The sequence below is a fragment of the Struthio camelus genome, chromosome 20 (genome assembly GCF_040807025.1).
Source record: "Struthio camelus isolate bStrCam1 chromosome 20, bStrCam1.hap1, whole genome shotgun sequence".
Taxonomy (NCBI): Eukaryota; Metazoa; Chordata; class Aves; order Struthioniformes; family Struthionidae; genus Struthio; species Struthio camelus.
The window spans coordinates 6,154,538-6,179,502 of record NC_090961.1 but is presented as its reverse complement, the minus strand read 5'-3'; the positions used below and the strand labels follow the sequence as shown (position 1 = coordinate 6,179,502).

At 64.0% G+C, this 24,965-nt stretch overlaps 1 protein-coding gene across 1 annotated transcript; it reads left to right on the top strand.

Moving 5' to 3' along the window:
* The first annotated feature begins 1,832 nt into the window (after positions 1 to 1,832).
* Positions 1,833 to 23,956, top strand: LAMC3 (laminin subunit gamma 3). Its single transcript, XM_068915014.1, has 28 exons — positions 1,833 to 2,213; positions 6,914 to 7,218; positions 7,451 to 7,581; positions 8,123 to 8,289; positions 8,443 to 8,631; positions 8,863 to 8,980; positions 9,072 to 9,170; positions 9,368 to 9,504; positions 11,309 to 11,425; positions 11,775 to 11,979; positions 12,256 to 12,365; positions 12,747 to 12,965; positions 15,211 to 15,399; positions 15,479 to 15,724; positions 16,055 to 16,208; positions 16,364 to 16,506; positions 16,605 to 16,783; positions 16,881 to 17,019; positions 17,297 to 17,502; positions 17,866 to 17,942; positions 18,247 to 18,381; positions 18,700 to 18,844; positions 19,194 to 19,355; positions 19,720 to 19,822; positions 20,219 to 20,418; positions 20,854 to 21,000; positions 21,203 to 21,302; positions 21,862 to 23,956. The coding sequence occupies exons 1-28, from the start codon at positions 1,841 to 1,843 to the stop codon at positions 22,110 to 22,112; spliced, it is 4,746 nt and encodes a 1,581-aa protein (XP_068771115.1). The 5' UTR covers positions 1,833 to 1,840; the 3' UTR covers positions 22,113 to 23,956.
* Positions 23,957 to 24,965: the final 1,009 nt, after the last annotated feature.

Below are 24,965 nucleotides of genomic sequence, written 5' to 3'. Positions count from 1 at the left end.
TATTGGCTGCCTGGTGTGTGCAACATCTAGAAATCCCCCCTAGAAGGTGGCAAACCCATAAAGCACAGGAGACCCTTTCCAGACAGGTGCTTGCAGCCTCAGTAGCAAGGGAAAAGCAAAATACTGAGTCCAAGAGCCTCGTTGGGGCAGGATGCAACCCCCCTTTTAAAGTCAGTAGCAGTGATGTTCAGGGCAATTATTTAACTGAAAGCCTTCCTCTCTTCCCCCAAAATGTGACAGTGGGTTTGCCAGCAGCCGCTTGCTCCCAGGCAGCTGATACATCGCTCCTCAGTGCTGGGAAATTCGCCCTTCCCAGCGGAGCTGGCTCCGGCTGTCAGAGCCTGGGTCAATATATGTTAATGGGGCTTTGAAACGGCAGTGCCGCGGGAGCCGCTGCCCGAGAGCTCTGATTCACAGCTACCCGCCGGAGCTTTTTCCCCCGCAGTGTGCACAGACAGAGAATAAAATAAATAATAGTAGAAGGGAAGAGGAGGAGGGGAGCTTAAATTATACATGAGGGCTAAGTTTCCGGCGTGTTGCTGTGGGCAGCTGGCATAGCCACGCTTTGCTGGGCGCACCAGTTGCCCCCAGCAGAGTGGGAGGGCGAGGGACAGCCCCAGGGACCCAGCGCCTTCCCGGCTGGCCCGTCGTGTCTGTTCGCTGCCAGGCTTCCTGGGGCAACCTGAACCTGCTGGGAAAAGCTGACTGTCAAATTACCCTAGAGACAACTGAGGTGGGCTGTTGTAAAAGGTGTCAACTTTCCGGTTTTCCAGAGGAGTGGGGGTGTTCTTGGGTGCAGTGTGAAGAACGGTGTCAGGCTTCTGGGGTGAAGGCTCCTTCCTGGCCCCGGGTTGCTCCATGGCATGCCGGGGTTGGTAGCCTGGCAGTGGGACCGTCCCCATGCAAGTGCAGCGCTGGTGCCCCTGCTCTGACCATTGTGTGCTGGGTGGCAGGCAGGTTTTGGGGCAGTGTCAGTTCCTCCGAAGCTTGATGCCCTTTTGAAGCTTGTTGCTTTTGTCCTGCTGTGGGTCAATCCTGGGCTGGTGCAGAGGGTGCCAGGGTGATATCCTGACTCTATGCGCAATTAGTGTCACCCTGCAAGCCACTAACGGGGTTTGGTGATGCTCTGGTCATATCACCTGCTGGAGATGCCTCCGTGGGGTCTTCCCTTCATCTCCACCGAGGTGCCCAGGCTAGGTGGCCTGTGGCTGGCCCCATGGCAGCAGGTGGGGGTGAGACCACCACAGGTGGGTGACAATGTGGAGGTGTTGGGGGGGTTGCAGACCCGTGGTTCAGCTGGGTTGGTGCAAGCCAGGGAGCGGGGGGGTCCCTGTGGGTCAGCACAGCAGGGAGAAGAGGGTGCTTAGGTTGTGGTGGGTCTGGTTCAAAGCCTCCCCCCACCCTGATTTTGGCACTGTGAGATGGCTAGTGAGCTGCGCTGATTTAAGGAAAAGCCCGGGCATTGGATGTGAATTGTTACAGGCTCTTCCCTAGGGCTGGGAAACTGTGGTGCGTGGTTCTGTGGGTGCTGCTGAAGGCGCCAAACCCCCTGTCTCCCAAGCTGCGGGGCTGGGATGTGTCCAGCTGGGGGGTGCCCAGCCCCACGTCCCTGGAGGGATGCCCCAGGCGTGCAGTAGGCGCAAACCGTGCAGCCCGGGATTGCAAACGATGCTTTTCGGACATTTCCAGCAGCTTCCACAAGATGGACCTCAGAGCGAGAGGAGGTGCCGGGCGGGGGGGGGACCATCCTATCCCGTCCCAACCCATCCCCTCCATCCCGCCTGCTCCTGCTGCCGAGCCATCCGGAGGAGGCTCAGTGCACGGCGCGGCGAGCCCCAGCATGGCGTGGCCGCCCGGGCTCTGCGTGTTGGCCCTGCTGGGGCTGGGGGCAGGTGCGGGGGGCTCGTCCGCCTGCTACGACGCCCAGGGCCAGGCCCGCCGCTGCATGCCCGTCTTTGAGAACGCAGCGTTCGGCCGGGTCGCCCAGGCCACCAACACGTGCGGCTCGCCGCCCGAGGACTACTGCCTGCAGATGGGTGCCCGCGACGCCACCAAGCTGTGCCACCGCTGCGACGCCGGCGACCCCCAGCTCCACCACAATGCCTCCCTGCTCACCGATTTCCACAGCCAGGAGGACAGCACCTGGTGGCAGAGCCAGTCCATGGCCTTCGGCATCCAGTACCCCAACTCCGTCAACATCACCCTCCACCTGGGTGAGTGTGGCCGGGACCCCTGTGAGAGCCCGGAGGCAGGTGGGCGAGATAAGAGAGGGATGGATGGGGAGGCTGGAAGCACTCACTGGGGATGATCCTGCACCCCGTAAATCCTGGTGCAGGTTTTGGGTTAACAGGACCCCCCCATCCTCCTCCCCAGGGCTTTTAGGGAATGCAAGGAGGGAGATATCCCTCGCTAAGCACAGTGGACAGGCCGCAGAAAGGACCTGGGGAGGGTCTGCTCTGTCCCTCAGCCCCATGGCTGGTAGTGGCGATGCACCCCAGGAGCAAGGTCAGCTCTCCTGCGGCGATAGGGTAGGTGAAGGTGGAAACGTGATCCCCAAAACATTCATGGGCCAGCAAGGTTCTTCCGCTCCGTGGTGACTGTGTCTGCCCAGCAGCCATGCCCGCCTGTGCCACTTCCCACTCAGCTGTGCTGGGGGTATCCGCTTTCCGGTTACCCAGAGCTGCTTTTAACCACTAAAGCAAGTTTACAGGGCAGGAGACAGGCAGGTCCCTCCCGCCACAGTCACCCGCCAGGAGAGCTTTGCATGCTAGGATTGAGCACTGGGGGTGCAAAGCCTCAGCACGTCCCTTTGCTCTGCCATCGGCGCCATCCCATCCCCACGCCTTGCTGAGGACATACTGTATGTCTGTACGGGGGCAGAGCTCTGCCAACACCACGGCAGCCCTGGCAGGTTTCTCCAGTTGAGATGAGTAATATTTAAAATGCAGAGGTCACAAGTTGCCCATTGGTAGGGAAGTTAAAGCTGATGGGATCATGTCTGGCATTAAAAAAAAAAAAAAAAAAAAAAGGATTTTTAATGTTTTCCTGCCACCTAAACTATTCTGGCAATGGGCCAGCTCTTTATCTTCATTATCTGCTGCATCCTGCCATCCGCATGCCGAAGCTGGCAGTAACGGGGGCTGTGGACAGAGCAGAATAAGTAGTGTTTAACCGCTAACAACAGTGCTAGCTGAGCGCTGGTGTGCCCCGGGCCCCCTTCAGAGCCGCAATGGCCGGCCCCAGCGGGCTGGTCACGTCGCCCCGGGGCAGGCGGTGGAGGGTCCGCGCGTGCCCCTGGCGGGGACTCGGGAGCTGCCTGCTCGCGCAGAAGGTCAGCCCTTTCCCAGCCCCCTGCGAGCAGGCAGACATCTGGTCTGCGTCCCCGAGAAGCCGAGGCTGGGCTTCCTGCCGGGGCTGAGAAGTGGCGCCGGAGGAGCCTGCCAGCCCCCGTTCCCCGCTCCGACACCTCCTGTGAGCTGCGCTGGAGGGGACTGTCCCATCTCCAGTCCAGCATGGACCATCAGATTTCCCCAAATTCATTCATGCTTGAACTGGAGCACAGATGCTCTGATTGCAATCTGCATTGCTACTGCAAGCTGCCGTCCGTTCCTCCAGGGGCTCGTCCCCACCAAGGTTGTGGACAACTTCTAGCCTGAAATTTCTCTCCTTCTGCTTCAAGCTGCTGGAAGCTGTTAGTCTTCTCCGGGTCGGCTGCCTGAGCTCCCAGAGCCTCTTGTTTCAGGGCTTGTTTTCCAGTCTCTGCCTTTATTCTCCAGCTCCTCCATGGGCCAGAAAAGCCTGGTCGGACCCTGCTCGTGGATGTCCAGCAGGGTTTTGTGCAGCTCCTAGGACCTCCCTGCTTGAGCCTGCACCTTGCAAACACATCTGAGGCCATAACATTGCACTAAGCTTGTGCCTGGCCCCAGTTACCAACCCCGATCTCTATGTCCTTTCCTGAGCCAGAGCCTTCCTCTGCAAACGTACCCAGCGCTGCTCTTCCTAGATGCCTAATATATCTTGGCGCACTAAAAAGTGCCATCTTTGTGCCCTCTGTGTTGCTGTCTGACTTTTCCCTCAGCTGCTGCTCCCCATCCTTGTCCAAGCTGCAGACCTTGTAATCACTATCTTAGCTCTTTCATCTGGATTATTGGGGAAAAGCTCAAGTGACCATGTGCTGTGATGTGGCCACTGCAGAGCTCCCCTCCAGGGATGCGGCCCAGGACAGGTCCTCACTTCCATTTCTGCTGTGAGCTTGAGCCAGTAATTGGGCTTTTTAACCGATGTAGCGTGTCCCCTGTCAGCCTGTTTCTCTTACTCAGTCTTGAGTCAGATGCCTTGTAGGCTCTCCAGTGTGGTTACCTGGGGATCTTATTAAATAAGATATCGGAATGAGTTGGACAAGACCTGTGTTTACCTACATGCTGTTGATTGGCATTAATTAGATTATCCTCCTTTAAGTATCTGCTCTCCGACAGGTTTGAGCCATGCCATTATAGTGCACTGGACTTGCGTCAGATCAATAGTCCCATAACGACCACGGCCACTGCATTAACCACCAGACATCAGCACAGCCCTGGGAGGAATCCAAAATATCTGAGGGCTCACAGAGCCACATGGCATAGGTGGTCCAAGATGCTCCTCAGATAACTCCTTGAATGCAAATATCTGATTTAAATGTGTCTAGATAGGATCTTTGCATCTCTGACTCTGACGCTGATTTTCTGAGGGATTCTGAGCTTGTGATGAGCTCCTGGGCCTGAGCCCTGTGCAGACGATGGGGCTGGAGGCTGCCAGCCATGCACAGGTGATGTGATAAATCAGCATAACCCTCACTGCTCTCCAAACTCACCCACCTGGAGACCCCCAGCATTCCCAAGCTGCAGTTTTGCCTCTGCAAGAGATGAGTGAGCGTGTATTTTGGAAAGCAGCAGAACTGAGAGAGACCCCCAAGGAGTCCTGGTGCCCACTGTCGCCCCTCCTGGCCATGGCTTCTTGCAGCGTGCCTGTATTTCGGACACATCGGACCTCCCTGACCAGTAAAGGCGGGATGACCTGGCTGCAGCCATAAGCTGTTCATGGATTCCCCTTCCTTTGGAGGAACTGAACAGAATTTGGCTGATTATAGTGGCCATCCATAAAAAGGATGCATTAATTTGCAGTATTCTCCACTATAGTGAGTTTTCACCATCCAAGCTTAAGATACCGAGCTGGGGCTGTGACGTGAGGCTGTTGCAGGCTGCTTTGGGCAGCGCTTGTTTATTGACACAGCTCCGCACAGTTCCTCTCCAGAGGAAATTGCTGCGCGAGGTGACTGCTCTGACCTCCCTGTTTTGGCAGACGTCCCCCCGGGACCGCGTGTCTGGGAACAGGCGCCGCCAGGCACGGGGGTCCCTCAGCGCAGGGTGGAGGGCAGGGGCAGGCTGGGCTGGATGCAGGTAGCAGCAGAGCCAGCCTCGCTCACCGGCCCCTCGCCGCTGCTTCATCGTGGCTGTGCGGGGCCGAGAGCAAAATCCATGAAAATCAGACAACCCTCCTGAGAAAACCGGGGCACCTCGCTGGCTGAACCTGGACACGTGCAGGAACAACAGTGATCTGTGCGTTTTGGACCAAGAGGCTCTCAAGTTAAGGATGCCTCCAGCAGCATCCGCGTGGGAAGGTCCCGGAGGGAGGCAGGCTTGGGACGGGAGCGCGGCGGCGGGACGGCTCGGAGGGGCGCGCGCTCGCAGCCCCATCCCGGCGCTCGCCGGCTCCCCGCAGGTACCAGCGAGTCTCCCTTTGGTTAGCTCGTCGGGGCTCTCCCGGCTGGTCGGCGGCAGCAGCTTTCCCAGCCTCCCGGTAGCCCCGGTTAGCTGGGCTCCCCCGCAGCAAAGTCACAGTGCGTATGTGACATTATTCATATGGGCCCAATTAAAGGCTTGTTTTCCTAGTCCCGGAATAACCCCTTGAACATTCCCAACTCATTAGCTTTTCAAATAAAGCCAAAACCTTGTAGCTAATTGTTTTGTGCTGTCGGGAGCGGTGCCGTTATGGAGCAAGCGGGTCTTTGAGCCAGTCCTTCATCTCTGACAATTAAGCACTTCTGAGGTTCGCTTTGGGACTCCCCCCTTCCCCGCCCCCAGTAATTCTTTAAAGTAATTTCGGCGTTGAGCTGGCAGCCCTGGGGATTGGCATCCTCTGCGTGTCTTTGGGCTGGCAAAGACGGCGGCGATGCCCAGTCCCCCCTGCGCGGGGACCAACCTCGAGGCGAGGGGAGGAGAGGGCAGCTTTCCGCCCCGTTGCACGGCTGCCCTGGGGATGCTGCTTCGCCGCCTGGGCCTGACTCTTCCCCAGCCAGATCCTGGCTTTACGCCGGGCTCGTCGCCCCGTGCAACCCTCCGCGTGCGGAGCGGGAGGCTGTGCTGCGGCGGGGGGGACCGAGGTCGGGGCCAGACCCGGTTCGTTCTGCGACGAGGAGCAGCTCGTTGGAGGGCAGCCGGCCGGGGGGACGGCGCTCGGGCGGCAGCGTCTGAGCAGCGGCTTCCGTGGGGCCGCGCGCCTCGAGAGAGGGCGGCGGGAGCAACGGGTGCTTTTCAGGAGAAAACGGCAAACGCAGGTGATGCTGGCCGGGCTGCCGGGATCTGCTCCCAGCGGCGTGCTCGGCCGGCCCCCCCTCGGTGGGGCAGCCCTGGCGGTGCAAACCCTCCTGCTGCTCCTCTTTTAGCTGTTTAGCGTGGGCGCAGCGGTCAGGAGAGGGTGACGGTGGCGGTCCCGGGCAGTGGAGCTGGAGGAGCGGGTGACAGGGTGCAGGACAGGGTGCTCCCAGGTCCCGGCCCCGTCAAAGCCCTTGTGCTGATTGGTGCTGCTTTGGACGGGACGGGATTTGGGCGGGCAGCGGGAGGACCCCGCCGCTGACAGCGCTGCCCGTCTCCCCCAGGCAAAGCCTACGAGATCACCTACGTGCGGCTGAAGTTTCACACCAGCCGCCCGGAGAGCTTCGCCATCTACAAGCGCAGCCGCGCGGACGGGCCCTGGCTGCCGTACCAGTACTACAGCGCGTCCTGCGAGAAGACCTACGGCAAACGGCAGCGGCAGTATTTGAGGCCGGGCGAGGACGAGCAGGTGGCCTTCTGCACTGACGAGTTCAGCGACATCTCCCCGCTGAGCGGGGGCAACGTGGCCTTCTCCACGCTGGAGGGCCGCCCCAGCGCCTACAACTTCGACGGGAGCCCGGCTCTGCAGGTGCTGCGGGGGCGGGAGAGGGGTCCACGCCGGCTCGCCCGGGACTGGGTGCACTAATGCAGCCGCGTGGGCGAAAGGGGTCCGTGCTGTCCTGGAAAGGTGCAGGACATGCCGGTCGTAGGGGGAGATGGGCCCGTCACCGCCGGGGCTGGGGATGCTCGCGTGTCTGCCGAGAGGATTCACAGCGGAGATGGGGAGTGGGTGGCCTGAGCCTTCCTCGTGTCGCCTGCAGGAGTGGGTGACCGTCACCGACCTGCTCATCTCCTTGAACCGGCTCAACACTTTTGGGGACGACATCTTCAAGGACCCCAAGGTGCTGCAGTCGTACTACTACGCCATCTCGGACTTCTCCGTCGGCGGCAGGTGAGGGGCGGCCGGGGCCGGGAGGGAGGCTGCGGGGAGGGGACCTTCCTGGACACCTGCGTGGGGCTGGGGGTCGGGACGGTTGGTCTCCACCTCCGGCTCTGTCTTGTTTCCTTTGCATCCTCGGGGCCAACTGCTGAGATTTGACTTTCCCCAGCGGTAAAGCCGAGCCGGCAGCGCGGGGAAGGGTCACGACGCGCGCAGCCCTTCGAGGCCGCGAAGGGCAAAGGGAGCCCGAGCGCCAGCAGCACCCTGGGGCCTCTCTGCGCCCCGTCCCCCAGCGGGCACGGGGCCGAGCTGGCTTCCCCCCCGCCACCCCCGGACAAGAGCGGTCCCCAGCCGCAGGGCAGCGAGGCCGGGGATGCTGCGAGGACGCTGCGACTGTCCGACGCCGCTAGGCGCAAGCAGCGGCAGTTCGTTAGCGTTTCGAGCAGGCCACCCCCAGCGCGTGACCTCCCGGCCGGCTGTGCCGGGGGCGCCTCGGGGAGGAGACGGGCGGCCGCGGACCGGCGCGAGCCGCTACCTGCCCCGCTCGTTGCAGGTGTAAATGCAACGGCCACGGCAGCCGCTGCGCTCGCGACGCGGCCGGGCGGCTGGTCTGCGCGTGCGAGCACAACGCGGCGGGAGCCGACTGCGAGCGCTGCCGGCCCTTCTACCAGGACCGCCCGTGGGCTCGCGGCACCGCGGCCTCCGCCAACGAGTGTCTGCGTGAGTAGCGTCTCCTCGCCCGCCCGCCTCGTCCGGCGGCGGGGAAGAGAGCGCTTGCCGCGTTTTGCAAGGCTTTTTGGCCAGCGAAGGAGGGTTTGCACCCGGCGAGGGCGGTAGCAGACGCGCCGCTCTCCCCTCCTGCCTCCTCCCCAGCTTGCAACTGCAGCGGCCGCTCGGACGAGTGCTTCTTCGACGGGGAGCTGTACCGCAGCACCGGGCACGGGGGCCACTGCCTGCGCTGCCGCGACAACACCGCCGGGCCCCGCTGCGAGCGCTGCCGGCCCAACCACTACCGGCGGGACGGGCACGCCGCCTGCCAGCCCTGCCGCTGCAGCGCCGCAGGTGCGCGGGGCCGGGCGGGCTGCCGGCCGGGCGCGAGGTTTCCGTCGGTCCTCCCTTCCCCGCCGCGGCAGCGGGGCAGAGGCCGCTGCGTTTGCCCAGCTCAGCTGGGAGAAACCCGCTTCGCCGCCCTGCCCCGGCTGCTCGCCGGCCTGCCCGGGGTGCGCTCCTCGCCCCGGGCGCCCCGCCGGCTCCTGACAGCGCGGCGGTGGCGGGGGGGGGGGCTCCGCGCAGGCTCCCGGCAGCTCCAGTGCGACAGCTCGGGGGCCTGCGCCTGCAAAGCCAACGTGACGGGCTGGAAGTGCGAGCGCTGCCAGGACGGTTTCTACGGCCTCGGCCAGGGCGGCTGCAGGTGAGGAGGCGCCCGGCGGCGGGGGCCGGGGCCGGGGGCTCAGCTCGTCGGCGCCGGGGCTCAGCTGGCGGCTCCGTCTCGCCCCGTGCAGCCCCTGCGCTTGCGACCCGGCGGGCAGCGTGGGCCCCTGCGACCCCAACACGGGGCGCTGCACCTGCAAGGAGAGGGTGGAGGGGTCCACGTGCGACAGGTGAGCAGCCCGCGGCCCCTTCCCGGCCTGGCACCTCCGTGCCACGGGCTTGGCGGCAGGAAAGCCGCCCGCTGCCCGGGAAGGCCGTGCTGCCGCCGGGACGCGGCGCTGCCTCCCTCCTCCTCCCGTCGTTCCCCGCCGGCGCTGCCCGCCCGCCGCCCCGTGCCGTACCGCTCGTGTTTCTCCCCCGAGCGCAGGTGCCGGCCGGGCTGGTTTAACCTGCAGCCCCACGACCCCGCCGGCTGCACCAGCTGCTTCTGCTACGGCCACTCCACGGCGTGCGCCGCGGCGGCCGGCTACGACGTCACCCACGTCCGCGCCACCTTCGGGCAAGGTACCGAGCCCCAGGGGCTCCCCGGCCACCCGCACCGCCGGCGGGACGGGGTGGGGGGGGGACGGTTTGGACGGTGTGCCCCAGGGGTTTGGGAGGGCAGGGGCTGCGGAGCCCGGCGCGGGGCTCGCTGGCGGCAGCCGCCGGGGAGGGCTGGGCGCTGCTGTCCCGGCACGCGCCGCTCCGCCGGGGCCCGCGGAAAACCGGGGCGGAAAGATAAAAACTACAAGGATGGAGCCTGGTGGGAACTTGCCCCTTTCCCCGGGGGGTGGGGGGGGTGCAGCCGCCGGCTGGCTGGGAGCGGGGCAGGACGGTCCCCGAGAGCGGGACGGGCCTTTTTGCCCACCCGCAGGCAGGGATGTGCCCGGAAAGGCCGGACGGTGTCTCCGTGCGGGATGTCTGAGGAAACCCTGCCATCTGCCGCACAGCCCGACGCCTGCATCCCTGCCGGGGGGGACACCGCGGCCAGCCGGCCGCGCTCCCCGCCTCCCGCCCCGAGGGCGCGCGGCCCTGCGTGCGCGTCCGTGCTGGGCAGGGAACGACCCCTCGCGCTCCCGAGCCGAGCGCAGGGCCCGGCCCGCCGGCGAGCGATGCGAAGCAGCGATTTCAGAGCTGGCCGTCGACCACCGAGACCTCGTTGGCCTCTTGGCCTTGGCTGCTCTGGTGTCTCGTACGGGGCAGAGCCTTCGAGGCTCCTCCAGCGGCGGTGGCGTTTCCGACGGCTCTTGCCCCTGCAGATTCGCCGATGCCTGATCGGGGTTGGGCTCCCTCGAGTTCCCGGTGCCCAGACTGGGGGAGCAGGCAGATGTCACCCGGCTGGGTGGCACAGGGACCCCGGCGTGCGGTACCTCGGCCCCCTGCCTTGCCCGCACCCTGACGAGGCCATCCGTGCCCAGCCAGCGGAGCGGAGGGGAACGCGGCACATGAACGTTTCCCCCGATTGCATTTAAAACATGCTGCCACTTGCCGCATGGCTGTAATGGGTTTTCAGCCCTGAAATGGAGCCAGGCTTTGTACGGGGGCTTTTCCCCCGGCCCCCTTCCTGTGGCAGGCGAGCTAGCCGATTTTGGGCTGCTTGTTTAGGGCCAGATTTTCCAAAGAGCTTTGGGCCAGGCTTTCAAAGGCTCAGCGCCTCCGGGCAGCCAGATCCGCCGAGAGCTCAGCTCCCCATTAGCTGTGCAGCGGAGCGACAGCGCTCATTAGAGTGCAGATATTTGCTCATAAATCAAGTCCCCCAAAGGGCTCCCAAAACCTGCAGGCTGAGTTGGATCAGCCTGAAACTTCCTTCGCTGCATGAAAGGGTCAGTGATCCAGATTTGGGATGCTTAGGTGAGGGATGCCGCTGAGTGCAGCCCACTTGATATCCCCGGAGAGATTTCCAAGCGTTCGTCCTCCAGGCACCCAGAGTTGGAGTGAGCGAGAGTTCAACTCATTTCAGAAGGAAACCAACTTAATGCAATTACGCCCCGGCTGTCTCTGTGCTTCCTCCACTCTCCAGCCCACAGTAACTTTTGAACCACAGCATGGGCGGGGAGGCAAAAGTTTAACGATACTAATTTTCTCCAGATCCAAGAAAACAAACAGACGGTGGGGGGGAGATGGCTAGCACTGCTATCCGGCATGTGGGGCCCCAGAGCCTGTTACGAGCAGGGCGTTACAAAGGCTCCAGCTGCAGGAAAGTGCTTGCACCTTACTAGATGCCAGAGGATCTCATGAGGAGAGATGTAGCCGTGAAAAGCAAAACCCTGTTGCTGCCACGGCTCGCAGGGTGACTTGGTGCTTCCCCTCCCCTGTGCTTGTCCTGCAGGGCTGGAGGGCTGGGCGGCCGTGGCTCCGGACGGCACTGAGATCCCTTTGCGTTGGGCTGATGGCGAGATCTTCACCGAGTGGGACGGAGAAGAGCCGGTGGATTTTCTTGCACCAGGTATCGTGCGTGCAGGAGCACTGCCAAGTCGGCACCATAACTGGGCTGCTGCTCTGCTGCGGGGATCCCACCGGCACTGTCCCTCGCGTGACTGCCCATCGCTGAACCGATGCATGCAGATGCATGAAGTGCGCTCCGCAGCGGAGCTGGTGGCATCTCCACAACTGCAGCAGGAGGCCGTGGTGGTGGGTTGAGTAGTGGGCTGGGACCTTGGGAGGTCGGTTTGGAGCTGGCCCTCCTCCAGCTGGGTGACCAGGGACAAATCAGCTTAGCCTTCTGTTGATCATGATGGGAAGAGGACGTTGGCACATCTGTGTCTTACAGACTTTCCTCTTCTTTCCCATCACAGGGAAGTTTCTGCAGAACCAGCGTCTCAGCTACGGGCAGCTCCTCTCCCTGCTGCTGGGAGTGGAGGGGAACGGGACCGGAGCATCCCTGCCCCAGGTGCAGCTGGTGCTGGAGGGTGAGGGCATGGGGATCACAGTGCAGGCCAGCTCCTCCCCGGCCGGTGACGAGAGCCAGCCCCGCCAGGGGAAGCAGGCTGTCACCTTCAGGTACCCGTCACAGCACCTTGGGCTCTCTCCTCGGGCAGGCTTGGGTCCTGTTATGTCTGATCCTGCTTGGGACTGGGGAAATGGGGACTGTGTCCTGTTCAGGCCATGCTGCGCAGGGGAATCAGCCCCAGTCCGTGCCCCCCTGGGGATTTCACTGCGTCCCCCCATCGCTGTGCCCAGTCCTGGCTCAGGGAGCCGAGCTGTCCTGCTGGCACAGCCGGTGGTGGGTGGCCACCAGCCAGGCCCTTCCCTGCCTCCCGGCTGCTTCTCCAACAGGCTTCACGAGGCAGAGGGTGCGGAGCCTTTGCTGTCGGCCTTCAGCTTCCAACGTCTGCTCTCCAACCTGAACGCCCTCCGGCTCCGCGTGAGCCGCGGCCCCCTGCAAGGTAGGTGACTCCGTGCACCGTCCCTGTGCCAGGAGGGTGACACTGCATGGTTGCCCCATGCAAGGCAGGTGAGACCACACAGCAGCCCTGTGTAAGATGGGTGGCACCACGCGGTGGCCCTGTGCAAGGTGGGTGACACCATACAGCAGCCCCATGGGGACCAAGCTGGGATGGGGCTGGGGATGTCAGAGTAGCATCAAGCACCAAATGTGGGACAAGAGGCCTTGTAGGGGCTGGGTCCTTCTCTCTGTGAACAGCCCCAGGCAGGTTTGGAGGCATTTTGAAGGTCTCCTGTGCCTGTTTGGAGCATTTCCAGGCAGGATGGTGAGACTGGGGCCAGGGGCTGTGCCCCCATCTTCGCGTCGGTCTGTCCTTTCCCAGGCAGGCTGTCCCTGAGCGAGGTGCAGCTCACGTCCGCTCGCCCCGGCCCGGCCTCATCGGCCAGCTGGGTGGAGGAGTGCCTCTGTCCCCGGGGCTATGCCGGCCAGTTCTGCGAGTCCTGCGCGCCCGGCTTCAAGCGGGAGGTGCCCTTCGGCGGCCCGTTCGTCGGCTGCGTGCCCTGCGCCTGCAACCAGCACGGCAGCTGTGACCCCCTCGCAGGTGCGTCCCCCGGCTGCCGGCCTCCCCGGACCCATCCGGTCACCAAATCCTTGCGTAAATGGGTAACAAGTCAGCACACTTGCATGTTTCCAAGGGATGCTGGGAATTATCTGTGAGGTTACAGTACCCCAAAACCTTCAAGTTTCATTGCCTGGCTAATTACAGGGACTGAATTCATAGCTGCAAAGACAGAAAGAACGGGTTAACTGCAATAACAGCGATGCTTTATAATACTAGGGGTGTCTTTCATTGTGCTTGAGCATAAAGGAGAGGAAAGGAAAGGGTGCTGGGCTCCAGAGCGGTGCGGGGGGGTTTGCCAGGATGGCTCTCGCAGACGGTATCGCTGCTCAAGATTTGGGAGGAACGTAGCAGGGTTGCACACAGACCCGGTGCCTGGAAACGGAGCAGAGGAGCAGGTAAACAGGAAGAAAAGTACGAGCTAGTGAGAAGGCCCTGGAGGATCCCCAGCTTTGGGGTCCCCGAGCCCCACTCCACCTCTGGACCCAGCTCAGCGGTGCATGCCGACGGCAGCGATTATGGCTTGAAGGCAGGAAAAAGCCCAAGTGAGGTCCTCCCGGCGGCGTGGCTGTGCCGGTGGGTGGTTTGCGCGATATCTGCTCTCCCTCCACGTCGGGGGGCTGCGGGGCCGAGGCGCGGGCTGCTCCGTATTGCCTTGCGAGCCTGTTTTCCCTTACGGAGCAGGAGCAGGTCTGCCGGCGATACGCCTGCCAAGGAGAGCGCTGTCGCCCGGCGAGCTCCCGTAGAGCCGTCCGCGGGATGTGAAGCCCCCCCGTCTCCTGCCAACTTCAAATGAATTGCAAACGGCAGCGTCCTCCTCGCAGCGGGAGCCGGTCCGCCAGGGAAAGCGTCTGGCTTGCTTTAGTCGGGGACGGGGAGGAAGACCGAAAACCACTGCCATTTCACATGAACGTCCCCGTGTCCCAGCCGAAGCTCAGCCGGGGATGCCGCATCCCGAACTGCCGCCTGCGGTGCCTGCTGGACGTGGCACCGGTGCCGCTCCGACCTGCCGCGCGTGGGGCTGTCCGGCCGGCGGTGCGGAGCGGCCGAGCCCCAGGTCAATGCAGACCAGAGCCGTGCAGCTGGGACAACGCTCGTGAGATGCTCTCTTGGTCCCCATCCATCCCAACAAAAGGGCCAACGCAGATTAGAGCCTGGAAACAAGATGATGTGTTTGGTACCCAGACAGAGCCCCTGGCCGCCGCGGGCCCTGCAGGCAGGCTCCCTTCGGCGAGAAGAGTGCGTGGCCAGGATGGAAAGGGCTGGAAGAGGCATTTTTCTCAACCAGCCAACAGAAACAGGCCTGCAAGCTCGCCCCCTTGTCTCGCGGAGCCGGGGCTGGCGTCGCCGGCTGAACGCGCTCTCCGGGGATGGGTCCAGGCCTTTGATCTCCTGGCCCTCGCTCTGCCAGTCCAAGCCAGCTCGCACGCTTCCTTTCATTTATTTTTCCACCCTTTTCTGCCATCCGCTTTTCCTTTCTTTTTCCATCATCCTGCTCCACCCAAGTGTGGGGTAAATGGTAAAACACCTGGAAAAATGCCCGTTCCCTCCTGCGCAACCCTACAGCCCTCCCGGGAGGAAGTGACCCCACAAATCATAGGGAAAAATCCTCCCAATCAAGCAAAGCAGCTGCCTGGAGGAGGGGTGGTCCTTGCTGGGGGGAGGTGGGTTTGAAGCATCCTTCCTCCTCCTCCTCCTCCTCCTCCTCCCCCTCCTCCCCGCAGCTGATTTCAGAAGGCCGTGACTCACCGGCTCGGATCGCAAGGAGACGTTTGCCCCCCGCCGGGTCACAGGACGGCAGCTTGTGTTTTCCGTGACACGGGCTGCGTACAGCTGGAAACAGCGCGGCTCGTCGCGGAGAAATATGTTGTCGATTAGTGCAGGCGCCGACAGCTTTTGCGCCCAGTGACAGTGCTCTGCGCACGCGCACCGGGCTCGGGCGTCACGCCGGCCCCGCTCCGCGAAGCAGCACCCGGCTGGCGCTGGCACCCGGGCGTCCTGGGCCAAACGTCCCCGCCTGAGCAAGCACTGGGCAGAAAGGGAAGATGTTAGGAGGCTTGATGGGGAACCTGCGGTCGCAGCGCAATCCCTCGGCGGGAGGCGCGCGGCCCTCCTCGCCCCGCGCGAGCCCCGCGCCGAGCTTGGGTCTCAGTCCTTCCCACGACCCCCTCGTTGTTATTTGGGGCCGGGCTTGTGCAGCCCCTCAGCTCCGTTTGCCTCCTTGCAGGGCACTGCCAATGCTTGCACCATACCGAAGGCCCGTCCTGCGAGCGCTGCAGCCCCGGCTTTTACGGCAACCCCTTCGTGGGGCGCTCGGACGACTGCAAGCCGTGCCCGTGCCCCGGCCGCTCGCCCTGCACGCGGGTGCCCGCCAGCGGCGAGGTGGTGTGTACCAGCTGTCCCCCGGGGCAGAGAGGTGAGGCCAGCGGCGGGCGACGGGGGCCACCGGCAGCCCCAGCACTGCCGGATCCTCTCCATGTTTCCGCCCTCCCCAGGTAAACGCTGCGAGCTGTGTGACGACGGGTTTTTCGGGGACCCGCTGGGGCAGAGGGGCCCCGTGCATCCCTGCCTCCCCTGCCAGTGTCACGGGAACGTGGACCCCAACGCCGTGGGGAACTGCGACCCCGTGTCCGGCCGGTGCCTGCGGTGTCTGCACAACACGACGGGCGAGCACTGCGAGAGATGTCAGCAGGACTTCTACGGGGACGCGCTGGCTCCCGGTCCTGCTGGGAAGTGCATGCGTGCGTACGGCCCCAGGGTCTGCCGGAGCCAAAATCCTCCCCGCAGCGGAGGCGGGTGGCAGTGGGGGGTGCAGACGTAGGGGCTGAACACCCGTCCAGCCATGGCATGGTGGTCGGGGGCGTGCTCAGCAATAGGCTTTTGCCCTCTTTTCCCGCTGCCGTCCTGCTTCCCCGGAGAGCCCAGCCCGGTGGCTCAGCCCCTCGAGCCCTGCACGGTGCAAGGACGGGGGCTGAACCCCGGCGTCCCCGCTCCCGCCGGCCCGGCCCGGCCCGGCCCGGCCCGGCCGACAGCCCCGTGCTGGGACGTAACCGGTCTTTTGTCTCCCGCAGCGTGCGAGTGCAACCCCGAGGGCTCAGCGCCGGGCCGGGAGGGCTGCGATGCCGCCACGGGCCAGTGCCCCTGCCTCCCTCACGTGGCGGGGAGAGACTGCGGGCGCTGCCAGCCGGGCTACCACGGCCTGCAGCCCGCCGTGGGCTGCAAGAGGTACGGGGGGACGAGGCCCCCTCGGCGCTGGCCGCGGGGCACGGCAGAGCCTCTGGCAGGGGACAGCGCAGCGGTCCGTGTCCCCGGCTCGGGGTCTCTGCTCTTTGCATTCGTGGCCCGGTCCCTGCTCATCGCCCTCTGCCTCTCGGTGCCAGCTGCGAGTGCCACCCGACGGGGTCGCAGGACAGCCAGTGCCACCCGCTCACGGGGCAGTGCTCCTGCCAGCCCGGCGTCGAGGGGACGCGCTGCGACCGGTGCCAGCACGGCTTCTTCAGCCTCTCTGCCAGGGGCTGCCGAGGTACCGGGGACGGGTCTGCATCTCGGTGCCCAGCGTGGGGCTGGCGGCCGGGGCGGGCGCCGGCCCCTGGCCCTGACCCCTTTCTGCCGCTGCCGCAGCCTGCAACTGCTCCCCGCTGGGCTCGCTCACGCTGCAGTGCCACGAGAACAGCACCTGCCTCTGCCGCCCGGGCTTCGTGGGCTACAAGTGCGACCGGTGCCAGGCCAACTTCTTCCCCGAGGCGCCGAGCTCCCGCTGCCGCGAGTGCCCTGCCTGCTACGGGCTGGTGAGGGACGAGGTACGTTGCTCGGCCTGCCGAGGCCGGCGCGCGGCGTCCCAGCCCGGCACCCGCGTGCCTCCCCGGCACCCCGTGCGCCCCCATGTCTCGCCCGCAGGCCGACCGGCTGAAAGCCACGCTGCAGGAGATGGAGGAACGGCTGCAAAAACCAGGCTGCGACGCCTGCGATGGCCGGTCCCCCGGGCTGGGGGATGCACCCCGGGGAGACGGGCTGTCCAGCCGTCCCCTCCTGCGAGGTAGCGGGATGCCTCTTCCCACGGGTGCCGAGGGAGCTGAAAGCCCTGTGCTGCCCCGCCGGGGACCGCTCCTCCCACAGGGTGCCGGGTGGGAACTGAGCCTCTGCCATCGTTGGGTGCTGAGTCCCTGGGTCCTCTCCCCCCACCCCGAGCTTCCCCCTTGTCCCTTGTTTTCCCCTCCCACTAGCAGGCAGATAAGGAGGTGCACAGGGACGAGGCAGCTCGGAGGCCCCGAGTGCCGCCGCAAGGATCGAGCCCGTGCTTGTGCCGCCCGCAGGTGCCCGGGCCGCCCTGGCAGAGCAGGTGGGGCGGCTGGCCGGCTCGCTGAGTGCCGCGCGGGGCCGCCTGAGCAACGGCAGCGAGGCCGCCGGCTGCTCCGGCCGCAGCCCCGCCAAGACCTGCGTGCTGCTGTCGGAGATCGGCGCCGCGCTGCGGTCGGCGCAGCGGGAGATCCAGCAGGCTGCAGACACCCTGGCTACCACGGTGCGGGCTCCGGCCGGCCGGGGCTCCCGGGGGGGCTCGGGGAGCGCTGCACTGGCGCGGTGGGATATGACCGGCACCAGCTGGTCAAGGTGCAAGGCAGGGTACAGCCCTCCTTGCACCTGAGAGTTGCGGGAAACTGTTTGCCTTTCTCCCCCCTGTTTGCAAACTCCTCCATCCCTTTGAGAGGTGCCTTTTTGGTGCAGGAGGCTCTCGCCAGGAAAACGGGGGCTTTCCTCCTCCAGGCCCCCGAGAGCGGCACGGCCCGGGACCTCGGGGCCCCTGCGGCGCTGGGCTCGCTGGGCCTGGCTGCCCCTGCTCCCCTGCCAGGCTCTCACTGCTGCTGTCTGCTGTTTGCATTTAAAGGAGATTCCTCGCGAAATCCCTCCGCAGCCCACGAACTGGAGCCGCCTGGCGCTGGAGGCCCGGGCGCTGGCCGAGAGGTACGGCGGCACGTGCGGGCTTGCGCCGCGGGCCGTATCGACCGGGACGGCCGCTATGCTGGGACCTTCCTTCCCTTCCTGGCTCTCTGCTCCCAGTTCACGATGATGGATGGAGACATGGGAGCCCTTAGCCTGGGCTTTGGGTTCTCCGTTGCATGTTCCGGCTGGTCTGTTTGAGCCTGACCCTGTCTGATCTCAGCACACACAGGGCAGAGTGGAGGCTGCCTCAGGGGTTCTGGATTGCTTCTCTTTTCCAAGGAGGCTGCTCCTAATAACCTCTCTCTGGGTGCCCTTGTCCCTGCAGCCATGGGGACACGGCGGTGCAGGTGGAGTCCATGGTCAGGAGAGCGCTGCAGGCCTCCAACACCAGCTACGTGCTCCTGCAGAGCCTGCTGGAGGACAGCGTGACGCTGGAGACGCAGCACGAGCTGGAGGCCAGGTGAGGGGCTGGTGGTGGGCCTGTGGGCTGGCAGCCAGGAGGGCTGGTAGGGCGCCGGGACCCCGTTACAGAAACAGCTCACAGTGGTTCTGCAGAGTCGGCTGCCTGGTAAAGATGTGACCGAGTCCTGCCAAACTCATTATGCTGCAGTGCTGCAAAGCAGAGAGCCATGCTGCTCCGTGCCAGGAGTGTCTCTGGCTCTCTTCCCCAGCAGTTTTCCTCTACATCTGTGTCCAGGGCCAAGTCCCATGCCGTCATCTCCTCCAGCCCTTGGGGCACTGCAGAGCCCCAGGTGAATGTGGCGTCCTGTCCGTGCAGGTACAAGGAAATCCAGCGGGCGCAGGAGGAGCTGGGCGCTGGCATGCTGGAGGTGGCAGCGGAGGCCAAGAGAGCTTTCACAGCCGTCCACCAGGCAAACGCGGACATGGCCAAGAAACTGCTGCCAGCGGCTGCTCTGGGCCAGGTGAGCGGTGTTCAGCTCTCTGCAGCGTTCAGCTGCTGGCACCCACCAGCCCTGACCGGGGGGGTCCTTATTCCACGCAGCCCTTGGCATCACCCCACAAAGTGTCCCATCTTCATGGACGCCCCTTGGACTGGAAGGGGAGTTTGGCAGGGTTGTCCCTGGGGTGGCCAAGGGCAGGGGGCTGTGTCCCTGCGTGCCCCACGCTGCCTACGGAGGTTCTCGCTTCCCTGCTGGATGAGCGAGAGCTAGTGCCCTGCTTGCGTCCCTCTGTGCTTTACCCACGGGGCCACGCTCCCTCCCAGGGCTGGGGGATGCCCTGAGGGAGCCTTTTGCATCTCTGACCCTGCAGCAGGCGCTGCTGGCACGGGCTGAGACCCTGATGCAGGACCTGGCGGCGTTGGAGCAGGCAGCAAAGGCCAGGGAGCCGTCGGCCCGGGGGGCCGTCGAGGCTTCCCGCGCTCTGGCGGCTGAGCCGCGCCGGGAGCTGCAGAGGACTCGCAGCTTCGAGCAGGTGAGGCTTGGGGCTGCTTGGGAGAACTGCTGCTCACCTGCTTGGGGCATCCCTGCAAAATAAACGACGGGGATCCTCTGTCCTAGCCAGACGCCCAGGCATGCCGGACGCCCTCTCCTGCCTCCCATCCTGGGCATAGGGAGATGGAGGAGTCCCGGTCCCTCAGCTCCAGCGGCTGCAGGGGCCGTGCCTATAGCCAGGGGAGTGGGAGCGGACGTTTTGAGAGACGTCTGTCTCCTTCTCATGCTTGCGGCTCTCCCAAGGAGCACTGCTGCCGAGCAGGAGCCGGCTGGGCCTCACGTTTCACAGCTGGACGCAGCTCTTCACCCCCTCCCCGGCCTCATCCCTGCTCTCCTTTCCGCAGCTGCAGGACAGGGCTGCCTCTGCCCACGCCCTGGCCACCTCCGCAGTCTCACACGGCAAAGCTGTGCTCTCCGACGCAGAGTCCCTCCTGGCCAGCTTGGAAGGTAAAAGGCACCGTCCAGAGCATTTCCCAGCCAGAGCTCGGCTCCTGCCACCTTCCAGACGGGGTTTGTGCCGATGCTGCTTTGGCACCCCCGGCCAGCCCCCGGCTCCACGCAGCTCACGGAGGGAGAGGGTAGAGATGGATGGCCAAGAACCGAGCTGGGGTTAAAACCCTTTCCAAGGCAGCCAGGTCGGAGCAGGCGCCTGTGGACAAGTAGCTGATGCATCCCGTGTCTGCGAGGAGAGGAAGGGCTGTCACCTGAGCTGTCACCCACCCGCAAACACCCAGCAAGGCTGATCAGTGCTGTCCTGCCTCTCTTTCTGCTCCCAGAGATCAGAGTAGCTCTGGGTGCCTCAGGGGAGAAAGGCCCACGGTGATCACCGGTTTGTCCCCATAGGCACGAGGAGGGTGCTGGGGCGTCGGAAGGGCCAGGCTGCCCTGAGCAGAAGGATGGCGCTTGTGCGGGACAGGACAATGGTGGACGCCCAGAAGAAGACTAAACAGGCAGAGAAGATGCTGGGAAGTTCCTTGTCTGTCTCCACCACAGCCAGGAGGATGGCCGGGGAGGCTGAGCAAGTCGCCAGCCAGAGTGCTAAGGTCTGAGCAAGGGGCGCAGGGTGCAGGCAGTGGGCGCCAGACTGCGAGGCATGGCTGCGCTGGGCGGCCCTCGAAGCAGAGCCCAGCTTCTTGCAGGCCAGGCCACAGAGCTCCCCAAATACAGCTTCTGCTGCCCCCCTCCTCTCCCCCCCCAGAGCCCATCATTGCCTTCCCAAAGGATGTCTGAAGGCCTTTCTACATCCTTGTCCCACCCAACCAGCCTTGATTCTGCTCTGTAACACTCCTGCCCTTTGAAACACCTCCCCAGCTCCGTATGCCGTCCCAGGCTTGCAGCAGGCCCAGCCAGAGCCGCATGCAGATAAGGAGGGATGCATGCAGCTGGGGGCCTCTCCACGTCTGCTGCCCTAGCCTGGCAGCCAGCTGCAGTCCCCCTTGGTGTCCCTGAAAACTCTCCCCATGTGCTTCCCTTTGCAGAGGGCACAGGTTGTGCTGCGGGAGAGCAAGCAGGCCCGCAAGCACGCCAGCAAGCTCGCCACGAGTACCAGCGAGACCCAGCGGGAGCTCTCCAGGCAGGAGCGTATGGCTGAGAAGCTCAGGGGGGACCTGGAGGAAGCATATCAGGTGAGCCAGGTCCCCTTGGGCAGGTTGTGTCCTCCTGTTTCCAGCCAAAGCCAGGAAGGGGCTTTGCCTGGAGCAAAAGGAGCAACCTGGCTTTTGGGGTCCGCTGTACGGGAAACACCTTGGGCCGTTCCTGGGATCCCCTCCCCTCTGCCATCCAGCCAAGGGTCTCCAGGGTGCCTGATTTGGGTGTCTGTGTTGGAAGGTGAGGACGGAGGCAAGTCAAATGGCAAAAAGTCTCCAGGAAGCCCGGGGCTCACTGCTCTCGGACATCGAGACCCTGAACGACCTGCTCAGCAGCCTAGGTGAGGCGCATGCGGGGAGCGAGCTGCAGGTCCCCTGGGAGCTGCCAGGCTGCCAGGGCCTGGGGCTCTCCTGCTCCCTGGCACTGGGTAGGTGCCGTCCAGGCTGAGCTGGAGATCACTCTGGATCTTAGCAAAGCTTCTTGAGGGGGTAACAGCTCAGGGAAAGCCCTCATGCAGAAGGGATCGGGGCCTGCTGAACATGCATGCCAGAGAAGAGACACTGATCTCCCTTGGCAGCAGGGCTGGGTTAAGGGCTCAGGCCTTTGGGAGCCAAGGGAGCTGCCTGGCTGGGTTTGCTCCTTGTTGCTGGTCGGATCTGCTCCAGCTTCTCCTGCTCTGAAATTTTGCAAAGGGGTGGAAATCATCATCCACCTGTAAGAAAGCGAGGTGCTCAGACCCTCTCTGGAGCCACAGTCCTATTTATTTTTTTGTAATCGCTGGCAAGCTGCAATGCCTCCATGCCCCGCTGCACCCACTCCTTGCAGTTTGCCTGATGCCCCGGGCCTCTCCTGCCTGGCTCTGCACCTCTCTCTCATCAGCGTCTTTGCCTCTCGCCCAGGCAATCTGGAGCAGGCCGCACACACGGACGCTGTGCTGAACGCCAGCCGGCGGCAGCTGGAGCGCCTGCAGCTGCGCCTGGCCGTGCCGGGCACCCTGGCCGGGAGGCTGAGCCACCTGCAGCGGGAGGCAGAGCGGCAGCAGGAGAAGATTCAGGCGTTCGAGAGCGACCTGGCCGAGATCCGGGCCGACAAGCAGAACCTGGAGGACATTCTGCGGAGCCTGCCCGAGGGCTGCGCGAGCTGGCAGTGACAGGTCCCTCGCCCCCACCCGAGCAGCCCCCGTCACCTCCGTGCCCCCCTGCACAAGGAACGGCAGAGCAAAGGCCGCCCCTGCGTTCACCGGCGTCGAAACCTCCCTCTGCTCTTCGCACTGCTCTGCACATGGCATTGCACCCAGGTCCTTATCTGCACGAGTTCAGGCTCAGCGTCCCTAGCGCTCTGCAGCATAAACTCCAGCCACCAGCTCTGCTCCCCGGGGTGGCTGGAACAAGCAGCTACCAGGGTCCGACGTTTCTGTGCAGAAGACAGAGCTGTCACAGGGCTGGTCTCTGACCATGCAGTTCCTCCACGCTGGACACACCGCTCCAGCTCACCTTCCTCGCCGAGGGAGAGCATAACAAGCACGTCAAGTACCAAAGAAATAGTCCCCGGCAGCCTCCTGCCCCAGGAGGAGACGAGGGAGACTGCTGCACTCATGCAGGAAGGCAGTCCCGCTGCCCAGCACCCTGCAGCTCACGAGTTACCATCACAGTCACGAAGGTGCAGAGATGAATCAGGGTGAAGCTGGGCTGAGAGAGGGGCTCATGGGAGGGCACGCAGTTCCCCTGCTTCCCTACAGGAAGGACATTCGTAGCAAGGAGGGCTAAGCTGGGCTCTGAACCAGCTCTGGGTCAGACAGGTGGGGCATCCTCTGCCCGCTGCAGCATATGAGCAGCTCTGCTCCTGCTGTTCCTCTGTTCCAGGGTAGCGTGGGGGTGTTGGAGCCTACAGCTTTAGTCTTGCTAACCTGTCCCAGCTCCACTTGCCTTGGTGGAGGTCACCAGTTCTGGATGCAAACCAGCCCAGCTGCCTGCAGTCCCAGGGGCTTGGTGGAAGAGCAGTGCACCAGGCGGGGAGGTGGGAGGCAGGAGCACGCTGGAGCTGAGCGCTGGCACTGCTCAGCTGCCCAGCTCTGTGCTAACGCTTGCAGCTGCATCACCCGTAGCAGCTCCCAGGCCAGCATCAGCACCCATTCCCCGCCGGCTGAGATGCCTCGGGCTGGCCCGTGTCACTGGGTTGCACAGCCAGCGCTGGCTGGCCTGTGCCAGCTGGACACGGCTGGCTTATGCCAGTGTCACTCCCACTGGACGGCACGGACGGCGGCGGCTGTATTGCCTTTAAAGGAAAGGCATGTGCGGTTCACCCCGGCCCGCGCGTGGGCCGGTCTGTGGGGCCAGGCCGGCAGCAGCGGGAGCAGAGCCGGGTCTGTGCACAGCCCACCCTCCGCTGGCTGTGCCGTGACTCCAGGCAGCCGGGAAGTCAGAAATGAGCCCCCGGGCTAGAGCACAGTTCACTTTTTAACCTGTTTTTCCTGTGCTCTTCTGCTGTTCACAGTGTTAGAAATCAGGTTTGCTAAGGTCATGTGTAACGCTGGCTGTAAAACTGCTGCCTTAGCTACTGGAGTGCCCCAGCCCTTTCTCCCTCTGGTCCAGTTTTCTGGAAGGAGGACAGGACTTTTCCTGAACAAACCTATTTCTCTCCTACTTCCGCACACCAGCTGGTCGAGGAGCAGGGTGCCTGAGTTGCAGCAGTGCAGGAGCGCAGTGGCAGGGGCTCCCCTCTCCTCCGCTTTTGCAGAGCTGTCCCCGGGCAGCGAGCGTTGCAGCCAGGGCACGGCGTGACGCGGCTGGCGGAGAGGCAGCCACCCGCAGCCACCTGCCGGCTCCCCGCGAAGGCAATTAGACATCTCCGAGCGGCACGCAAACGTGCTGCTGGTACAGAAATGTCAAGCCTTTGCTTTGTGGCTGCTGCTGAAGACGTGGCTCCTCCTCGCTCCTGCTCTCCCTGGATCTCTCTTTTCTTAGCCGCTGCCACCTGCCGAGAGCTGTAGTCATTAAAAAAAAAAATCTTAATATAATACAGAGCTGCCCTTCTACTTGAGTGCAGCACTTGGCAGCAGGAGGAGCGCGCGGCGTGCCTGGGCTCTCTGCCTGCTCAGAGAGCTCTGTCCCGCGAGGATGCCTGCGCCTCGGCTTGCAGGGGCTGCCGCTGCGGTGCTGCGGGGCAGCTGTCTGCCGCAACGCATCAGTACCGGTCTTTAAAAAGGGATGTCTAGTTGAGCGTGCGGGGGAAGTGAGGGTGGGGAAGGCAATCCCCCCCCCGTTAGATGCTGGGTCACCTGCCGTCAGCCCACCTGGCGCTGTGTCTCCGGTGACAGATGCCTTTTCCTGCAGCTTATGCACTAAGGTTTGTCAAGCACGGAGCTGCGAGCAGTGGAGCTGCCCCAAACACAGGCTTGCAGAGCGGCGACCAGACCAAACGCTCCCCCGTGACGGGTGCGCACATTCAGGCTATGAGGAATCGGGTAGCCCGAGTCCAGGGGAGCACGCGTTACCCCCCCGCAGCTGGTCGGGGCCCCGAGGCAGGGTGCAGGACAGCGTGGGAGCAGGGGGAGATGCTCCTGCAGATCCCGGAGCCAAAGTAGTTGTGTGCAATCACGCAGCTGGAGCAGGACAGCACCGCTGAGCGCCGCGGGCTGCGCGCGCTAGAGGGAGACTTTCCCATTTCAGGCAGACGTGTGCGTCCTGTCCAACGCTGCTGGGAAGGAAGCTGAGAGCGATGCTGCTTTCCCACCTTTCTTTTTAATTTGCAATTCTCCAGCAAGACCCTGGCCAGCGGATTTAACCCTGAGGGTAACAGGCTTGCCTTCCCGAAGGACCCCTTGGAAACAGCTCGGAGCGGCAGCTGGGTGCACTGACCTGCGGTACCCCGGCAAGCTCTCCGAGGTGCAGGGTGCCTGGCTTGGACCCCGTGGCTGACACGGCCCCGCGCTGCAGCAAGGAGCTTTGCCCTGCCGGGTGCAGCGCGCCCTGCAACAGGAGGCTTGGAGCCCTGGCCAGGAGCA